Source organism: Enhydra lutris, unplaced genomic scaffold, assembly GCF_002288905.1.
Source record: "Enhydra lutris kenyoni isolate GAN:26980312 unplaced genomic scaffold, ASM228890v2 scaffoldscaffold46, whole genome shotgun sequence".
NCBI lineage: Eukaryota > Metazoa > Chordata > Mammalia > Carnivora > Mustelidae > Enhydra > Enhydra lutris.
Window position 1 is genome coordinate 8,940,673 of NW_019154130.1, and position 21,069 is coordinate 8,961,741.

A 21,069-nucleotide genomic window follows, 5' to 3' on the forward strand; every position below is an offset into this window, starting at 1 on the left:
GGGCCACCCCGCCCCCTGCTGGGCCTGCTGCTGGTGCTGTCCGAGGTGCATGGTGGCCTCCCGCCAGCTGTGTAGACGCCCCTTAGTGGGCTTCCTCGGCCCCTGGGCTCCCCAAGTAGGTGCAAAAGGCAGTTAGAAACCAGAGCTCTGGGTCTGGGTGGGGGCGGGGGCTCTCCAAAGCCCCCAGCCTTCCCCCTCCCTCTGCTCTTAGTTAAGTAAACACTCTGCTCTGTCTGTCCCTGGCGCTCTCTGCTTCTCTGAATCCCCGAGCCCTGTCTCTCACGCAGAATCGCCTTGAATGTCTCTGTCCGTGATGCTGTCTCAGTCTGTCTGTCTCTTGCACCCTTTCACCAAGTTTGTCGGGAGCATAAGATACCATCGTGAATGTGCAGCTTTGGAGAGTGACAGATCCTGACGCCAACGGCCGTAGTTCCATCATGAATCATTTGGGCTCTCTTCCCCCCAAATTAAAAAAATAATAGTAAAAAGGAAGAAAAGGCAATGAGAATGAAGGTTACAAATGTGAGGCTGGGGTCAGGGCATCTGTCCCTGCCCCGAGAGAAAGGCTTGTTTTTCCCCGGTTTCCTTTGTCTTCCCCATGAAAATCACATCCCTCTGTCTGACAGCCCGTTGTCCACAGACGTCATCAGATGGACACGCAAACTCTCACTTTCTCCAAACGCACCTTTTAACCTTTCTCAGTCAATGCCCTCCGCCCTCAGCTCCCTGCGCAACTCATCGGAAGACTCTGATTTCTTGCCTTGAATAACCATCTTCCAAACACCAAGCTCTTCGCCTTCCCCAAGATGGCCAATGGCTTCCAGGCTGCCATCTTGCCCCCCAGCCCTGTCCCTCTGTCAGTCCCCATGGCGCCCACTCTCGGCCCACCTCCTTCCCACGGTTCGCCCCGAGGAGAAAGCATGCTAGCTGCATTGCTCAAGCCTGACGCTGGTGTTGGCACTGGAATCAGCATGCAGCAAGCTCACGGTGTCCCCGGACCGGGCGCCTGCTGTCCATGACAAGTGTAACCCCTCCCTGCCTAGAATACACACACGCCCTCCAGTGCATGCCGAACCGCCCACTGCCTTTCTTTGTGATGATGTAGTCAAAAATAAAGTAGGAATATCCAGGAAAAGCTGGTGGCCTGGGTTTTTCCTTTCTGGTTTCTGGAAGTGCTTCCTCCCCATCAGGATACTTGATCCTATTTGGAGAGTCAGTGTTTAATGAGCATCTGCTATGTACCAGCCCTTGGGGTTTCGGCCACGGACAAGGCAGATGTGGTCTCTGTCCTGGTTGGCTGACTCCACACCCAGGTAGAAGAATGCTTTTTGCTGATGCCCACCCAACAGGGGGCCAGCATCTCTTCTCCCTTCTTCCTCAACCTTGGGGAAAATCCTGCATGGCATGAAATTAGACAATGTCAAGATGCAAAGAGAGAAAAGAGCTGAACGAAGGCCAAGTTCTGTCGACTCACTTACCTGACAGAGGAATAACCCAAAGCCCAGGGCAGGGAACAACATGGCCAATGGCTCACGGCAGCAGTGCCAGAAAGGAGCTGTTTCACTGGACTCCTGATGCAATGTCCTTAACATCTTGGTTAATAATATCACAGATCATCAATGTCTCCTTGATGTTCTAGCACCTTCCATCCTGCAAGGAGCCTTCACAGATGGCCCTCACCAGTCCTGAGGGCTTAGTCCTGTGGGCTAAGGAGCTAACCGACTTCCCAGGGGGGTTCTTAATCTTGCCAAGACCTATCCCAAAAGTGTTTAAGCAATTTATCGGGAATGTTGGTTACTTCCCAGAAGGAATCATCAGTTTCATCCACCAGATGGCCAATTTAGAGACAAGATCTTTTTCTTATCCCCAAAAGGGTGGTTCTCAATCTTAGGGAAGAAATAGGCCTATTGGAGTCGCCTGTAGAGATTTGCTTTTCAAACCACCCATGCTCTCCCTGCCACCCCACACCCAGACTCTAACTGTACACTGGGGACGAGATGTATATCTGAATATATTTCCTGGTTGATGCCTTGTGCCTCCCACCTCCCTCATGACTTTGCCAACCACTGTCCTAGTCCATCTCTTTTTCCTATGATTTAGCCAGCTGCCAGCAGGTGGAGAGAGGTACCAATTAGGGCCGTGGAGTTTCACCCACCCACCCAAAGGAGTGGCAGGAGGCACTGGTTCCCCTGTGCTCAGGGCAGACATCACTAATCTCTCCCCGCGCTCATAGCAGACATTGCTAATCAATATGGCATCTTCCCCACAGAGCCTGCCAGCAGCCTCTGAATCCTTCTCAACAAAGCATTCTAGGCAGCCACCACCAGCCAGTCATGAACGGATGAAAAGAAAGCTAATATCCATCTCTAAAATGATTGATCTCCTTCCCCCAGGTATGTAGACATGCCAAAGAAGCCACGATGAATATCCGTGAGGAAAGTTTTCAAAACTATCGGTACGCCTGACTTGACTAACGATCTTTTTCTCCCCCGTTGAAATAAAGCACAATGCATGTGGTAATACAGTGGGGCTCAAAGCACCTGATGATACAAAAAGCATGCCAGTTTAGTAAGCAGTTCCGTCCAGCATTCAAATCCTGACCGGCACTCTCTAGATGTGCAAACTCACTTCTCAGACTTAGTTTCATCATCTGAAAAATGGGAACAACTAGGACTATTTCCAAGAGGTGAGACGAAGTTGCTGGGATCTGGTCTCCCACCAGGGCTGATGAAGGTGGGCCCCGGGAAAGGGGAAGGTCGAGGGATTGGGGGTGCCTGGTGAAGTCAGTACAAGTGGATTAAAATGCTCTGTGCTGTGGAATCCACTGGGCTGACCCCTCCTCTGCTGAATCAGGTTTGCCAGGGGAGTTGGCCTAACAAGGTTAAGTAATACATTTGAGCACCTTGGAAACACAAGTCACCGTGCATGTGTGGGACAATTATAGCTAACTTGGCCCTGGCCCAAACTTGCTGTGTGACCTTGAACACATCACTTGGTCTGCAACACTTTAGGTAGGACATCAGAGTGTCATGATTAACTTGGTTGCCGAGACCCACAAATGTGCCTTAGTTTCCCAATTGTTCAGTAAAGACCTAGACCTTTTTGCTGAGGGCAGGCCCCCTGCCTAGAGTCCTGCGTTGTCTCTATTGCATAAAACACAAGAATTTCTTGTTGCTGTTTCTTCAAGAGGACCAATAAGTTAAAACCACCTGCAAAACACGCTCTGTCATAATTTTGGATTTTTCCAGTTGTTTCCTCAATCTTTTACAGTTGTGTTACTCTTACCCAGTTTGATACAGTGTGTTGTGAAACTTGACTTTACTTCATCTTTCCAAAGATTTCAGTGTTGGTTTTCTAAGGACGATTCTCTTTTATCCTCATGTTGGATCTGTTTATATGTATTTAGTCAACAGTATCATCCACCAAGAGAAGGGGAAGCAGTAAAAGAGAAGACAATAATTTATTTGGGGTCTTTGAATTGCACTGCGGGGAGCACAGACCCGGGTAACTGCCTGGATGTGTCCCCTTGGGGAGTGAGAGCCAGGAGTCTCCACTAGCAAACTGTGCAAGTATTAGGAAATGTACAGACGTAGTTTTCCAGAAATCACGATTAGAAGATGAAATTACATGATACCATCCATCAGTCTTCTGAGTACATTAGGTCAGTTACTAGGAAAATATCTTTCACAGATACTTCACAGAATGGCCAGTTTTTATCTAGAATGCGAATGCAGCTACCCTGTGCTTAGCAGCTCCTGTTTCAAAAACCAGGATGAGGTGTTGGTCCCCAAAATGGGAGTCTCTCATGTTCTGAGGTTTTACACAGGTTCACAGTATACATTTCATTGACAAATGCAATTGCCAGAAAGCATTTGAGAGCAGAATCTTTGAAATTCACACAATCCAACTGGGAAGAAAAGTACATGTCACCTAGAAAGAAGACCCCCCTCTATGGTTACCTTTTCCCTTCCGCATAGGTCAACATGTTATATAGAAAGAGTGGGGAGTGGAGATGATTTGCTGGTCTGGTTAAAAGAAGGGTGGTTAAGGGGCGCCTGGGTGGCTCAGTGGGTTAAGCCTCTGCCTTCGACTCAGGTCATGATCTCAGGGTCCTACGATCGAGCCCCGAGTCAGGATCTCTGCTCAGCAGGGAGCCTGCTTCCCCCTTTCTCTCTGCCTGCCTCTCTGCCTACTTGTGATCTCTCTCTCTCTCTGTCAAATAAATAAAAAAAAAAAAAAAAAAATAAAATCTTAAAAAAAAAAAAAAAAAGAAGAAGGGTGGTTAAGAAAGATAGCTAAAGGGCATTTCTAGACTACACCATCCAACCAAAACAGAAGACAAACTCTTCCCAAGATCCCGTGGAACATCCACAAAGCTACAACACATTCTGAGGCCATAAAACACACCCCTAGCAAATTCTGGAGCATAGATGTCGTACACAGTATGCTCTCCATCACAGTGGAGTTAAGTGAGAAATCAATATAAGAAACCTATCTGGGAAATTCCCAAGTCTTTAGAGATTCAACAGCACTTTTGATACATGGGTCAAAGAAGTCTCAAAAGAAACTTTAAGATATTCTGTGCTGGGGGTGCCTGGGTGGCTCAGTCGGTTGGGCGTCCAACTCTTGGTTTTGGCTCAGGTCAGGATCTCAGGGTCCTGGGATCGAGGCCCTTGTGGGGCTCCACAGTGAGCAAGGAGTCTTCTTGAGATTCTCTCCCTCTCCTCCATCCCTCCCCCCTCAAATAAGAAAGGAAGGAAGGAAGGAAGGAAGAAGGAAAATCTTTAAAAAAATAAAAATCTGGGGTGCCTGGGTGGCTCAGTGGTTAAAGCCTCTGCCTTTGGCTCAGGTCATGATCTCAGGGTCGTGGGATCGAGTCCCGCATCGGGCTCTCTGCTCAGCGGGGAGCCTGCCTCCTCCTGTCTCTCTCTGCCTGCCTCTCTGCCTACTTGTGATCTGTCTGTCAAATAAATAAAAAAAAATCTTTAAAAAAATAAATAAAAATCTGTGCTATTTTAGCACAGGAAATGAAAAACAGGAAAAAAAGGAAAATGAAAAAAACAAGCAGTTGAAATGTGTGGGGTGCCATGAAAGATGTGCTCATTGGGAAGTTTATAGCATCAAATGCAGAAGTTCGAAAGGAGGAAGAGCCACACAGGGAGGGACGAATACGTGAGCCAAGGGTGTTTTTCAGAAATGGTTCTTCACATTTTGTGAGGGTGGACACGTGACATTACACGGACTGCACAAACACGGAGCAAACCCTCTGGACCCGAGTTCATAACAAATCAATACCAATTCACCAGTTGTCACAAAGGTTCTGCCCTGTATTAGTGAGTGGGTATGGAAGTCGGGGTGGGAAGTATGGGCAAGAGTGTCAGGTGACAGAGAACCTGTTCCAATTCAGGTTCCACTGTTCATCACTCGAAAATCAGTACTCGAGAGACACAGACGGTGGGAAAGGAAGGGTTGCTTTATTCGGGGAGCCGGGAATCTAGGAAGACGGCAGACTGATGTCTCAAAGACCATCTTCCCTGTCCAGGAGGAGCTGGGGGGCATTGAAGGGGAAGGCACGGGGAAAGGGAGGGAGGGCTGCAGGCAGAAGCCGGTGGATAGTCGCCCATCGACAGGACCCGGGACAGGCTGGCTGGCCTCACGGCAGCTGTACTTGGATGTGGTCAAGCCTTATGCTCTGGGAAAGTTTGGTCCTTCTGTCCCAGAGTCCAGGGGTCTGCAAATCTCAGGGCCAGTCTGTCTTGCTACAGACCAAGGGACTTAGGTCAGCAAGCAAGGAGTGCAGAAGTTTGAGGCAAAGTTATCCCTTCAGACCGGTCGGAGTGCTGTTACAGGAGCTCTGTTCTTTCTCTTCAGTTTTTCTCTAAACCTAAAACTGCTGTAAGAAATAAAGCCTATGGGCACCTAAGTGGCTCAGTGGGTTAAGCCTCTGCCTTCACCTCAGGTCATGATCTCAGGGTCCTGGGATCGAGCCGGGAGCCTGCTCCCCACCTCTCTCTTTGCCTGTCTCTCTGCCTACTTGTGATCTCTCTCTCGCTCTCTGTCAAATAAATAAATAAATAAAATCTTTTAAAAAAAGAAAAGAAAGGAAATAAATCCTATTAGTTGAAAGGAAAATATATACATAGCAGGATGCTTAAAAAAAAGGGGGGGGCGCCTGGGTGGCTCATTGGGTTAAGCCGCTGCCTTCGGCTCGGGTCATGATCTCAGGGTCCTGGGATCGAGTCCTGCGTCGGGCTCTCTGCTCAGCGGGGAGCCTGCTTCCCTCTCTCTCTCTCTCTGCCTGCCTCTCCGTCTACTTGTGATCTCTCTCTGTCAAATAAATAAAATAAAAATCCTAAAAAAAAAAAAAAAAGGACAGAACTCTGTGTGTGAGTGTATGTGTGTGTTAACCTAGAAAAATATCTGAGGGGCGCCTGGGTGGCTCAGTGGGTTAAAGCTTCTGCCTTCGGCTCAGGTCATGATCCCAGGGTCGTGGGATCGAGCCCCACATGGGGCTCTCTGCTCAGCGGGGAGCCTGCTTCCCCCCTCTCTCTGCCTGCCTCTGCCTGCTTGTGATCTCTATCTGTCAAATAAATAAATAAACAAAATCTTAAAAAAAAAAATATCTGAAAAGAACTATACCGAAGTGTTTATAGTGGTTTTTGAGTTTTAGGATCATGAATGGTCTTTATGCTTCTTGCTTTTCTGACGTCTCTTCCACTTTATAATGTGCATATATTGCTGTAAAGATCATAGGAAACTATAAAACAGTTTAGTCAGAATTGAAAAAAAAGAGGAAGCAGGAGACCATAAATCATTTTCTAATGACAATTTCTCCTGGGTGAGGTGCCCATAGTGGTTAAAAAGCAACAGTTTCAAGGTTGCCTGGTGGCTCTGGCGGTCAAGTGTCTGCCTTCAGCTCAGGTCATGATCCCTGAGCCTGTCTGGCTCCTGGCTTAGCAGGGAGCCTCCCTTGTCCACTGCCCCTTCCCCTAGCTCCTGCTCGCTCCTGCTCTCTCTGTCTCTCTCAAATAAATAAATAAAATCTTAAAAAAAAAAAAAGCGCAACAGTTTCAGAGTTCAGCCTGATATTCTAGGCTGCTGCATAAAGGATAAGGGAGCTGGCAGGGGAGAAGCCGTTCAGGGATCCACCCCAGCGTTTGCCAAGCTAAGCTCCTCCCTTCCAAGGAAACGAAACTGACGCAGGCAGCGGGAGACTTCAGCTGTGGCCACAGGCACTCCTGTCCCCAACCTGGGAATCATGTGGGAACTGGAAGAGACCCTAGCCAAGGATCTGGACAAGTTCATTGAAAACCGTCTCCTGCCAGACACGAATTTCCGCAGGCAGATCAAGGAAGCCGTCCACATCATCTCCACCTTCCTGAAGGAGAAGTGTTTCCAAGGAGCCTCCCACCCTGTGCGGGTGACCAAAGTCATCAAGGTGAGCCGAAACCTCCCTCCTGGGGAAGGGGTGGCTGGATGGGCAACAGGTCCCATACAGACAGACAGACAGAAACAGGGCAGTTCTTTGGGGCTGGCCGTTTCTGACATATCCATATTAAAAAAAAAAAAAATCTAACCATAACTTGTTAGAATAGATTCTGGGGTGAGGAACTTTTAATAAAATCTGGAACTTTTAAATAAATACCCTGGCTGAAGTTTATGAACCGCCATCCTCAGCCACGCCCATTTCAGAGACAGGAAAACTGAGACCTGGCTCTAAGAAATAATTTGTTAATGAACGGCAAGGCTGGGCACTCACAATTTCTGCAGAATCATGAGCTGTTTAGGACTATACGTCCGGGGGGCTTCAGCCAACAACAACTGTTATTCCGATGATTTTGTGTGGCTACGAAAGTTGTAAGTGTTGCCTCCCGTAAAGTATTTATTCCACAAAACCAGAGCTGAGGATTGCTGAAAGGGGGTCCGGCACCAGCTCGGCTTCTCAACTTCCCTGATGACCCAGAGTTCTCTTTTCTTACTGACGTGTAATTAATATACCATGTGATATTAGCTTCAGATACACAATGTATCGATTCGACCATTCTGTATGTTACTCAGTGCTCTTCAAGATAGATGTAGTCACCACCTGTCCCCACACAGTGTTATTACAGTATCACTGACTGTATTTCCTGTGCTGTACTTTTTATGTCTGGGACTTACTGCATAACCGGAAGTTTGAACTTCTTAATCCCTTTTATTTATGCCGCTCATCCTCCGCCCACCTACCTCCCCTTTGGCAACCACCTGTCTGTTCCCTGTATATGAGTCTCTTGTTTTGTTTGTTTCATTTTTTAGATTCCACATATGACTGAAATCATATGGCATTTGTCTGGCTTATTTCACTTAGCATGATACCTTCTAGATCCATCCACGTTGTGGCAAATGGCAAGGTGTCATTCTTTTTGTGGCTGAAGAATATTCCAGTGTGTGTGTGTGTGTGTGTGTGTGTGTGTGTGTGTGTGTGTGTACTTACCACATCTTCTTTATCCATTCATCTATGGATGGACGCTTGGGCTGCTTCCATATCTTAGCTATTATAGTCTTACCATAAACATTTTTGCATGTATCTTCTCAAATTAGTGTTTTCATTTTCTTTGGGTAAATACCCAATAGTGGGATTACTAGATCATAAGGCAGCTCTATTTTTAATTTTTTGAGGAACCTCCATACTGTCTTCCACAGTGGGTGCCCCAATCTCCATTCCCACCCACAGTGTACGTGGGGTCCCTTTTTTCCCCATCCGCAGTAGGGACCCAATCTTTCTATGGTATCGTGGTCTGGTTAAGAGTATAAATTTTGAGGGGTTCCTGGGTGGCTCAGTGGGTTAAGCCTCTGCCTTCAGCTCAGGTCATGATCTCAGAGTCCTGGGATCGAGCCCCATTTTGGGCTCCTTGCTCAGTGGGGGAGCCTGCTTCCCCACCTACTCTCTGCCTGCCTCTCTGCCTACTTGTGATCTCTGTCAAATAAATAGATGAAAACTTAAAAAAAGTATATAAATTTTGAAAGCAGATAGCACCTGCTGGCTGTGAGACTTTGAGCAAGTCATTTCACCCCTCTGTGCTTCACCTTCCTCCCCCATAACTCCCAGCGCCTGGTAGGGCTGTACAGATTCTACGATGTATGTAAACCACCCAGCATGGTCCAGTCTACACTATATCCTATACACGATAGTAAAGGTTAGGGAGTAAAGAACATAGATGCTAGAACGAAACAGCCAGGGTTTGAATTGCATCTCTGCCCCCTCTTACTGGGAGGCTGGGCTGCTGTACCCCCTCTCTGAGCACTTTGTTGCCACACCTGTAAAGTGGGGTCTGATAACAAGAGTACGGGAGTCGCAGAGTCCTGTGGGCATTATGGGAGCTGAGACTGCTGATGCCCTCAGCACAGAGGCTAAGGCTCAAGCATGTTAGTGATTGTCCTCATCATTTTATATAGGGAGGCTCTCCTCAATAACGGTTTGTTCTCATTCTCCTCATCTGTTTTAGGGTGGCTCTTCAGGCAAAGGCACGTCCCTCAGAGGCCGATCAGATGCTGACCTTGTGGTTTTTCTTAGCAACCTTGGGAGTTTTCAGGAGCAGCTTGACAAAAGAGGAGAGTTCATCTGGGAAATTAAGAGGCAGTTGGAAGCCTGTCAAAGAAAAGAAATCTTTGAAGTGCGGTTTGAGGTTGGGAGTCTGCAGTGGGAGAAGCCCCGAGCCCTCAGCTTCTGGCTCAAACACCCCTATCTCCCTGAAGAGGTGGAGTTTGATGTGCTGCCTGCCTTTGACGTCCTGGGTAAGCACGCACGTGTGCATGTGTACGCGCGCACACACACACGCGTGCGCATACACATACACATACACACACACACGGCTTTCCGCCCTTGTCCTGCGTCAAGGCTTCTTTCTCTTTTCATATTTCTGAGCAGAAATCTCCCACAGCTGTAGATTCTGACCCTGTCAGGACATCCCGCAAAGTGGGGAGAAGATCTTAGATTGAATGAGGTCATAACCGGCCACAGGGGTGACGGGAAATGGCAAACTGGCACAATTTGGGGGCAAGAAGTTTCTCAGGGAATTCCCGTCCGGCTGGCTGCTTGTACTTGGGAATTCTCTGGCTGAAAATGAGACAGCGTAGGCCCGGCCTGGAGTCAACATGTGAACTGCCTCTTTTACCCCAAACACGAGGAGACTTCGCTAAACTTAGCTGAGGGTTGGAATCTCTAGATAATCTGCAGAAACATTTGGACGGGAAGCATCACCTCTTGGAGGTTCGATTTCCCCCAGTACGAAACTGGTTAATAGGCCAGCTGGGTCATTCACTTGCTTTCAGCATTAAGTGATCATCTGCCTTAAGCTCTTACACAGGGTCTGGCCCAGGGGAAGTGTTCAAAAATGTAAGTTCCCCAACTGTGTCCCGAGGCACCCTTGGGGACAACAGTGAAGTAACTCACAGGGGTGAATGCAATAGGTTAGATTTTAAATTTTGGAGGGAAACACCATGACAGCTGTCGGATGCCGCAGAAACGACAACTGGTCCCTTGTACTCAACTACGTACATGGAACTGGGGTGGGTTTTATTTTGTTTGGGAGTTTTTTGTGGTTATTGGTTGGTTGTTTTTTTTTGCGTTTTTTTGCTTTTGTTTTTGTTTTGTTTTGTTCGGCATAGGGGACCTGTGAGAATAATACCAAAACTCTAGAAGCTCCTGGAAATGAGAACGTTTGGGAAATCTTTCCTTGGTGCCACGTCTGGTGTTGGGAGCTGGCATTCTATTGGCTACCAAAAAAATAAGAGGGGGAGAGGGAAGGGGAGGAAGGACGTGCCAGGCGAAGGGAACAGCACAAGCAAATGCCCGGAGAAGAGAGATCAGGATGCGTTGGGGGACCTGAAGGATGCTGAGGATGAACAGAGGGTAGAGGGAAAGGGGGAGTGGGGAAGGCGAGGAGGGAGGGAGCTGATCCTGCAGAAGCTTGGACCCTTGGCCGTGGACTTCTCCGGAACATGCTGGGTAGCTGTGGAATGGTTTCACTCAGGGTCAGATTTCTGTTTTAGAACAACAGCCCAGCTGTAGTGTGGAAACAGGTGGGAAGAGGGGTAAGACCAGAGGACAGAGACAGCCGATCAACAGTGATAAGCACAGATTACCCACGGGCACCTGTTGTGGACCAGGCATTATTCTCTGGCCATGCCTGAGCCCAACAGGGAGCATAAGTACAGAAATAAATGGAATGATACCTGCTGTGACAAAAAACGTAAGAGGATTGACACAATGGAGAGCAACGGAGGGTGGAGGGTTTTTCAGACAGAGTGATGATGGAGGGTCTCCTGAGGAGGTGACATCTGAGCTGAGGCCCAAGGGATGGGAAGGAACCCACCTGGGGGAAGATCTGGGGGTTCCAGCAAGTGCAAAGGCCCTGAGACAGGAATGAGCTTGGTGTTTTTGAAGATGAGATGGAAGTCCACGTGGTGTCTATGGCAAGGGAGCAATGTAGGAGGCAAGATGGGAGCGGTGGCAGGAGACAGATCACATCTAGTTTCATAGGTCATGGATTGCAGAGATGCTGGATGTTATTCCAGATGTTGTAGGGAGCAAGAAGCCACGCGCCCAGGTATTGAAAGGCCTCTCTGGGAGCTGGGTCGAGAATGGGCTGTGGGGGAACCAGGGAGGAGGCTGCTGCCCGAAGTCCTTGTGGGAGAGAGGGGTGATGGCCGTCTGGACGGGGTGACAGCAGGAGATCTGGGAGAAGGGAAGGCTAGGGACAGACTCCAGGCCCCCGGGCTCTGGACCTGCTGCCCCTCCTGCTGTGCCCCACGGCCTGCAAGCTTGCTGCCCCAGTACAACTGAAAGGACCCTAGAGAAGTGCTGACATCTTCAGATTATGGATTTGTCCCTAACAGGTCAGTGGACCAATAATGGCCAACCTAACCCTGAAGTCTACATCACGCTCATCCGAGAGTGCCAGGCGCTGGGGAGAGGGGGCGAGTTCTCCACCTGCTTCACGGAGCTGCAGCGAGACTTCCTGAGGCAGCGCCCAACCAAAGTGAAGAGTCTCATCCGCTTGGTCAAGCACTGGTTCCAGAAGGTATGTTCCTCCTGCCTGGGGAGCAGAGGAGGAGGAGGAGGGAGCAAAGGAAGGGAGGAGGACTATAGAATGGAGGGAGAGAAGGAGAGGAGAGAGGTGTGGAAAGGGGAGAAGGAGGAGAAGGAGAGGGAGGGAGGGGGAGGAGAGGAAGAGAGAGGGAGGGGAATCAAGGATGAGATGGCAGGAAGAGGAGAGAAAAGGGAGGAGGGGAGGGGATGCATGGGGAAGGAGGGGCTCCCTGCTTAGCGGGGAGTCTGCTTCTCCCCCTCTCCCTCTGCCTCTCTCCCCAGCTCCTGCTCCCTCTCTCGGGCACACCATCTCTCTCCTTCTCTCTCAAATAAATAAATAAATAAAATCTTTTAAAAAATTAATTAATTAAGGCAAAGCAAGACAATCCTTTATTTGCCAGACATCCTGGTTTGCTGTTCAAGGAAATGGGATCACGGAGGCTGAGCATCTTAGAACTTACAAAAGTGGTTCTTGACAAGTGTAACAACTGCCCCCAAGGATATTGAAAATTCATGAGGACGTTTTTGGTAACCATGGTGATAGGGGGGCAAGGATGCTACTGACAATCAGTGGAAAGAAGCCAAGAATACTAGTTGTTTGACCATGAGCAAGATAGTCCCACACGATAAGGAACTGTCTCTTTCCCTCCATCCCTCCGCTCCCTCCCTGCCCCTCCTCCCCTCCCCTCTCCCTCTCTCTTCTTTCCCATAAAACAACATAGGAATCCCACCCTACTCTAACTCCACTCGCCACCACCATCACCACCTGCAACTTACATGCCACGTTGTTGTGTGTTTCAAGTCTCTATATTTTCAAGTACCACAAAGCATTCCTATCATTTTCCATACCTAAATCTCATTTCAACTATGTGTGTATTTATCACGTTTTTCACCATCAGCTCTTTCTTATATCTCTATCCTTCCTCCTGGGATCATGTTCCTTCTTCCTGAAGTGTGTCCTGGAAGATTTATTTATTTATTTATTTGTTTGTTTGCTTGTTTTTTGCTGACGGTCTTCTGATAATGAGCTCTTAGTTTTTATTTGCCTGAAAATGTCTTGATCTTAACCTTCATCGTTGATGGGTACTTTTGCTGGGTTAGCAGCCATTTCAGTACAAGGAAATATATTACTCCGTCTTCCAGGGTCACTAGTGAGAAGTCAGTTGTCAGTCTAACCGTAGATCCTTTGTAGGTAATCTGTCTTATTCCTCTGGCTGCATTTATATTTTTCTCTTGTCTTCGATTTTGTTTCATTTCAATGTGAGGTATCATTTTTTTAAAGATTTTATTTATTTATTTGACAGAGAGATAGAGAGAACCAGAGAGCACAAGCAGAGGGTAGCAATGGCAGAGGGAGAAGAAGAGGCAGGCTCCCCTATGAGCAGGGAGCCTGATGCAGGGGTTGATCCCAGGACCCGGGGATCACGACCCCAGCCAAAGGCAGATGCTCAACCAACTGAGCAAGCCAGGTGCCCATGTCTGAGGTGTCTTAATGATGATTCCTTTTTCACTTCTCCCACCTGAAGTTCACTGGGTCCTTCACTGGAATTCCTGAACCTATGAATGGATATCTTTCATCTGTTTTGGAAACTCTCAGCCATTCCCCTAAAATATTGTCTTTCTCTCTCTTCCTCGCCTCCTGGAACTCCAATTAAATGTATGTTAGACTTCACTCTATCTTACATTATCTTTATAACCTCTTCCACATTTTCCATCTTCCTGCCTCTCCATGCTTTATTCGGAACAGTTTATTCTAACATACTCTCTAATCCATTAATTTCCCCCTTAAGTGTATCTAATTTGCAACTGAGTTATTAATTACAGTTTTTGCAAAGTTTTGTTCAACGATTTCAATTTTATTCTCTTTCAAATACGCTAAGTTACTTCTCATGGCTTCTAATTTCCTGTAGTTCAAACTCTTCTTTTATTTCTGTAAACAGAATATTTCTAGTTGTTTTAAAGTCTTTATCTGATTCTTCAATATTTAAAGTTTTGTGGACTTATTACTATTTTCACTTTTTTTTTTTGATGGTTATTACTCTTGGTGTCTTGTTTCCTTGTGTGCCTGGTTATTTCTGTGCCAGTCCTGGTACTTGAAAATTACTTCTGAAATCATTTGAGGCTTTGGGTTTCATATCTTACTCCAAAGGAAATTTTGTTTGGCTCTTAGGAATTCTACAAGTTCTTCCTCTGAGTTAATTTTCACAGTATCCTTATGGGCTTGGCGCTACGATAACCCTTCACCTGGCGGGTTTGAAAAACGAGGCTCCATGAGTCTAAGTTGTCTTCCTGGCATTGGGCACCAATGGAGCCAAGACTCAAACCCACATCACTCAGAATCCAGAGCCCAAGCTCTTAGCCCAGGAGCGAGTAAACATTTTTCCATAATGCCCTAGGTAGTAAATATTTTAGACCTTGTGGGCCACATGGTCTCTGTCACAACTACTCAAGTCTGTATTATGGAAGCAGCCTAGACTCCATGGGAATGAATGGCTGTGCTTTGCTCCACGGAAAGGTTATTTACAAAAGCAGACAGCAGGCTGGATTTGGCCTTTGGGAAATGTGCTTTCTGCCCCAGCTGGACAAGTGCATGTTTCTGATTCCTTTTCCTCCTCTCAGTGTAAGAAGAAGCTTGGGAAGCCACTGCCGCAGCAGTACACCTTGGAGCTCCTGACAGTCTATGCCTGGGAGAAAGGCAGCAAAGAAACCGAGTTCAACATGGCTCAGGGATTTCAGACCGTCTTGAAATTAGTCCTGAACTACCACCAGCTCTGCATCTGCTGGACAAAGTATTACAACTTTGAAAACCTGATTATTGGAGAATACCTGGAGAAGCAGCTTGCAAAGCCCAGGTACTCTATCTCCACATGGGTCAGCTCCCCCACATAAATGAGACCCTGGGTGCAGGCGTGGCACCTTGGCAATGAGGGCTCCTCGTTTGCTGGTCCTTTGCCATGGCCAGCCTTTGTGCTGAGCCTTTTCTTGCTGCCATCTGATTTAAAAAACAGCCTCCAACCCTGCGAGGCCTGCCTCTCCATACCTACAGTACGGATGGGTAAACTGAGGTTCTGAGGGGTAAGGAGCTACGCTTAACAGAAAATAAGTGGAAGAGCCAAAATTTGAACTAAAATACCAACAGCTAGAGCAATGATCCTAATTGCTCCCGGGGATTAAGACCTTGCTGTAAGACTAACGCCCCAGGGAACAGCACCCCGCTCCTGTCCTGAGTCCCAGCCTGTGCCAGGCTGGTGTTTTGCCCTGCTGGGAGCTTCTGAATCCCCCAGACATGGCCCTGGTTTGTCACCCATCCCTCTCTCACTGTTTCTCTCCAGGCCTGTGATTCTGGACCCGGCTGACCCGACGGGAAATGTGGCGGGTGGAGACTCATACCCCTGGCAGCGGCTGGCAGACGAGGCCAGGGCCTGGCTGAGCTACCCATGCTTTAAGAAAGGAGATGGGTCTCCAGTGGGCTCCTGGGACGTGCCTGTGAGACCTTCTGCTTCCTCCCTGTCATCCTCCCCCCACCCCCTCTACACAGCATGGGGCATGTGAGACTGATGCATTCTAATGTACTTATAAACGACTATGGTCATTATCTGGCGTGTACTGACCTCTCATTATGTTCTAAGTCCTGGGCGGAGCATTTCGTATGTTTTTTCCCATCTCTAACCTCCCATCGTGTCCCTTGAGATAGGCGTGTCCTACTCTCCCCATGTCCCAGGTGACGAAACAGGCTTAGAGCAGTCAAGTGACCTTCATTCTCTCCAGAGAAAGTGTTATCTGCTCAAACTCATATCCATAGGGTCCCGGGCTGTGCTCCATAGTTTCCATCATCTTGGCCCCATTCAGAGGCTTCCTGGGACGTGCATATCCCTTGTCCAGACTTCGCTCTTCAGTTAACATGACCCTGGCCAGAGGCAGCTCTGTCAGCAGCCCCAGCGGGCTCATTCCTCTATGAATAAGAATAAATCATAACAACCACTGCTTACTGAATATTTGCTTTGGGCTCAGGTTCTGTCCTAAATGCTCCCTTATTTCATTAAATCATCACAACACCCTTTGAAGTGTGTGTGTGCTACTCCCAATCTTACATACGAGAAAAGGAGGCTCGGAGACGTGAAGTCACCTGCTCCAGGACATTTATCTAGGGAGCGGTAGAGCTGGGATCTGGAGTGAGTGGACTCTAATGCCAGTGCTTGGTGCCCCCGTGCTCGGCTCTCCCTGTGCCCACGCAGGGAGTGGCCTTCAGAGTTGCCCTGCCCCGGTCTGGGGGTGGTCAGATTCGTCCCTGCATGTGGGCAAGTCAGGAAGGGGCATAGCCTTGAACGTGGGGCTCTCTGTAGTCGAGGCAAGTCTCAAGGGGCTGACTGCTGGCATCTGTCTGCTGACCCCTGCCCCAGCAGCTGAGACTTCTTTGTCCTTCCTCAAGAGGGATCCGGGGGCCCTGTCTCACAGTATGCACCCTAACTGCTCACGGAGACCCAGCGCTGAGGTGGAAGGATCGGTTCTCCCAGGTTATCATGTGCTTTACACTTTCAGCTTGCGGAAGACATCGAGGACAGCTGGGCAACCTGTGAGCAGAGGATGTATTCTCCCCAGGCTTATGGATGGCACCCTGTAGCTGCTGGGAGGAGCCTCAGCGAAGGCATGATGCCATCCACTGCCCCGAAGGAAGATGGCTGGGCATGTGCCATCCTATGAGCACCAGTGAGCCTTACGGGGAAGGGCTCCAGAATCATCCAGGCCTGCCCCCTCATCTCAGAGGTCGAAGGAGGTCCCTTGATCCAGAGGGCAGAAGACGACTCCTATCCCCAACAGTGAGTTGGTGTCAGACCTGAGACAGGGATGCAGGCTTCCTGACTCCCACCCTTCCCCTGTTCTGCGCTCCTCCTCCTCTCAGCAGTGATTTCCCTGCAGCCCTACCTGCCCCAGCCTGGTCTCTGACCATCATCTCTGGGAGACAACCAGAGAGCCTTAACTTTCTTCTGTGTTCCTGGTGAGGGGCCTGCTGTCCAATTTATCATCAATAACAACAAAAAGATCAGCAAATACCATGTGTTGGGTGTTTATTAACTGCAAGTCCCATGGCCAAGAGCTATATATCTGCATATTATAGGTGTGCATATATAAACCAATTCAACTTGAAATATGTATTGAGCACCTACTGTGTTCTGGACTCTGGGATCCCTGCCTCCTGGTCTGATGTTTGCATGCACTGACTTTTAATAGCGGATCATTTTGGATCCTTCTAACTTTCAGAAGGATCTAAGACTGGCCTCTTTGATTCATCCCCTGTCTACATTTCTGATTATTTATGGGGGAGAAGTTTCAGAACTGCCCTGTCTGATGCAGTAGCCCTGAGTCCCATGTGACTCCCTGGGCACTGGAAATGCAGCTGGTCTAATTCCAGATGTGCTGGGGGGAGTTTGTTAAACACATGCCTGGTTTCAGAGACTTAGCGCACACACACCAAAAAGAAAAATGTCGCATTCTTTTTTTTTTTTTAAGACTATTTATTTGAGAGAAAGAGAGAGAGCATGAGTGGGGGGCGGTCAGAAGGAAGGGGAGAAACTCCCTCTCTGCTCCCCGCTGAGCAGAAAGCCCGATGCGGGGCTTGATCCCAGGACCTCGGGATGGCAACCTGAGCCAAAAGCAGACCCTTAAACCCACTGAGTTACCCAAGCACTCCAAGAATGTCACATTCTTGACAACTGATCATGTTTTATACTGATTGCATGTTGAAATGACAAAACTTTTTGAGATATTGAGTTAAATCAAGCAGACTTCTCTGTTTCTTTTTGCTTTTTACCGCGGCTCCTAAAAATGTTAAAATTATACCCTGTGGCACACCTTTGATTTCTATATATTCCACAGCTCTGTCCCAGAAGGTGACTCTCTGGATTCAAGAGTACACTAGGCAATCAGACATTGCCACACTGTCTCATCCTTGGTACCAAAACCAGCATTTCATTTACAAGGCTCGAAATAAAAAACAAAAAACAAAACAAAAAACAATCCAGGACCAAGCATGCTCTTGTCACCTGGGTCGCTGGTCACCTCGAGTGGCTGAACAAGTCTTGGGCTTGTCCATCTTCCTACTCCTGCTTTTAAGTCTCCAGCATCCCTGTGAGTTGGGTTTTATTCTTGTTACCATAATAACACACTGAGGTCAGGGCAATTGCTTGGGGTCACCTGGCAAGCGAGAGACAGAGCCTAAACTTGAACCCTAGTCCTTGCTCGGGATCTCATCATGCCCTTGATCACTGCTGCATGGTCTTAATGCATCTTCATTCCCCACTCTGGCAACCCCGAGAAGACACCTAGCCCAGGGAGCTCCCAGGAGAGGGAGTCCCAGCTGCTGTCCTTCCAAATCCATCCACATGCTGACAGCCAAGTCACCCCGCACATGGGCTGCTCAGTGGGGCAGGGGCACTAAGGCAGCCCTGTTCCTGGGAGACATGGGGCTCCTCTGACAAGTCACGGGGCTAAAGGACTCCCCACTGGTCTTGCTGACCTTCTCTAGACTGCAAAGTCAGCTTCTCTTAACTTCTTGCCTTCGTTCAGAGTCAGACTCAGACTCCAACAATCAAGGCCTACCCACTTTCCCGGAGGCTCCCATCTTCCTCCTCAATTTCTCTTGCACATTTAATCCTACATAAGCTTTATGGAGTTACCCAGACCACCAGGTTTATACCCAAAGAATACAAAAACACTGATTCGAAAAGATACATGCATCCCTATGTGTATTACAGCCTTATTTACAACAGGCAAATTATGGAAGCAGCCCAAGTGCCCATTGATTGAAGAATGGACAAAGAAGGTGTGGTGTATATATGCAATGGAATATTACTCAGCCATAAACAAGCCTGAAATCTTGCCATTCGTCACAACATGGATGGATCTAGAGAGTATAACGCAAAGTGAAATAAGCCAGTCGGAGAAAGATTAATACCATATGATTTCATTACTATGTGGAGTTTAAGAAACAAAACAAACGAACAAAGGAAAAAAGAGACAAACCAAAACAGACTCATAACTATAGAGACTAAACAGGTGGTTGCCAGCAGTGGGGACTGGGGAGGGGTGTCAAACAAATAAAGGAGATCAGGAGCACACTTACCTTGAATAATGTACGGAATTACTCAATCACTGTCTGGTGCCCCTCAAACTAATATAAGACTGTATGTTAAATACACGGAAATTAAAAATAATAATAGTAATCCAAATTGGAATCAGCTGTTAGAATCTAAACTCAAAATGTTTTTCCCTTTTCCTAGCCAAATGCACTTATCTCAATTATTCTGCTTCCAACAGTGAAAGCAATTAATCTTTGTAAATGCACGGGAGAGTCTCCTGGAAATCATGGTTACTATTAAAAAGTAATAATAAATAAATCTTATATGGGGGGGAAGCCCTGGTCTCCTGTAGCCCTCTCTATTTCTATGTTAATTTTCACTCAATGTATGAATTTCCACCCAAAATATGGGGAGGCAGTGGATTGGAATCATATAAATAAGTTTAGGAAGAATGTCATCGATGTTCTAGTGAGACCGCCATCCATGAACTTGGAGTTTCTCTTCACTGATTTTTTTAATGACACTGTAACTATTATAATTTTTCACTGAGTACATATCTCATGTCCTCTGTCATATTAGTCTTACATATTTGTTTCTATGTTACTGTACTCAGTATCTTTAATTATATTTTGTAGCATTTGGTTCCTGGAAGACCTAAATGTCTTCTTAAATATTTTTATTTGTTATTTATTTGAGAGAGAGAGAGCAGGAGAGCACAAGTGGGAGGAGGGGCAGAGTGAGTGGGAGAAGCAGACTCCCCCCTGAGATCAGGACCTGAGCCGAAGGTAGACATTTAACCAACTGAGCCACCCAGTTGGGCACTGGAAATTGACTTTGTCAATTTTGTGCAATAAACTTGTATTATTCTATGACCACAATAAAGGAATTTTTCTTGCAAAAATAATAAAGCATTTTGGATAAGCATTTCTCTCCTGCTAAGCTCTGGTAGCTTATGCAAAGCCAGCCGGCCCAGGTTTATAGAAAGCTCTAGGCGCTGGTATGCTGAGCTGCTGGTTCCTGCACACAAAGTCATGATGTTTGGCAACAGAGGGGCAGCTGTGTAAGGAGGAAGGAAGTGATCAGATGAAAATTGCAGTGCCTCAGTCACACACTTCTACATTCTCAGAGGTCTTGCCCCACTTCCTGGCAAGGAAATGAAACTGAGAAAAGTAACTTATAGTCCACAGAGATGAGGGCACAGCCAGAAGGCCGGCAAAGCGAGGAAACGCGTGGTATGAAGCTGGAGGTCCAGAATTGATGCTGAGGTCCCCCCAGCTCAAGAAAAGAGGAATTTTAAAGTAATCTCACTTTTGAAGACCAGAGTTAGCGCTCCCAGCCACCCACACAAAGCCCTCCCTGCTCACCCCTTTGAGTCCCTCCCTCCCTCCAGCTCCTCAGAGCCCTCCCCAACCTGCAGAAGCACTTTCTTCCTTCTGTGTTTCAGACCTAAGTTCTCCTCCTCCATCCCATCCTGCCCTTGGGTCAGGGGTCTCACAGCTTCTGCTCACCAGTGGTGCTTTGACTCAGGGTCCAGCAACATAAGTACATTTTCTTCATCCCTTCCCTGTGATTTCTGGAGTCTAGGGCAGTAGTTGAAGGCTTGTGGACGTGAGCAGCCCACCATCTTCATCCAAAATCTTGACCCTCTGCTTTCTCCTTTCTCAACATCCCTCAAATGTTCTGGTCCCTTGACAGCAATCTTTCTTGATTTCCAATCCATTGAGTGAGCCGCACAATACTTTTAACATATCTTTGCTGTCATTTGGGTAGAATCTCGTGGGCGTGTACAGTATACCATCCCCCCATGGGGGATTTCTAAAGTGACCTGTGAATCAAGAAGATGACTAATGGATGGGAGAGCATGAAACCAGGGCTCTGTGCTGAGGGCATCTAGCTTGAAGCCCCCCAGCACCTCTCCACAAC

At 47.7% G+C, this 21,069-nt stretch overlaps 1 protein-coding gene across 1 annotated transcript; it reads left to right on the forward strand.

Moving 5' to 3' along the window:
- The first annotated feature begins 7,166 nt into the window (after positions 1–7,166).
- Positions 7,167–17,059, forward strand: LOC111156451 (2'-5'-oligoadenylate synthetase 1). Its single transcript, XM_022517366.1, has 6 exons — positions 7,167–7,438; positions 9,486–9,774; positions 11,878–12,062; positions 14,690–14,922; positions 15,403–15,556; positions 16,610–17,059. Exons 1-6 carry the CDS (start codon positions 7,259–7,261, stop codon positions 16,769–16,771), a joined length of 1,203 nt encoding a protein of 400 aa, XP_022373074.1. The 5' UTR covers positions 7,167–7,258; the 3' UTR covers positions 16,772–17,059.
- Positions 17,060–21,069: the final 4,010 nt, after the last annotated feature.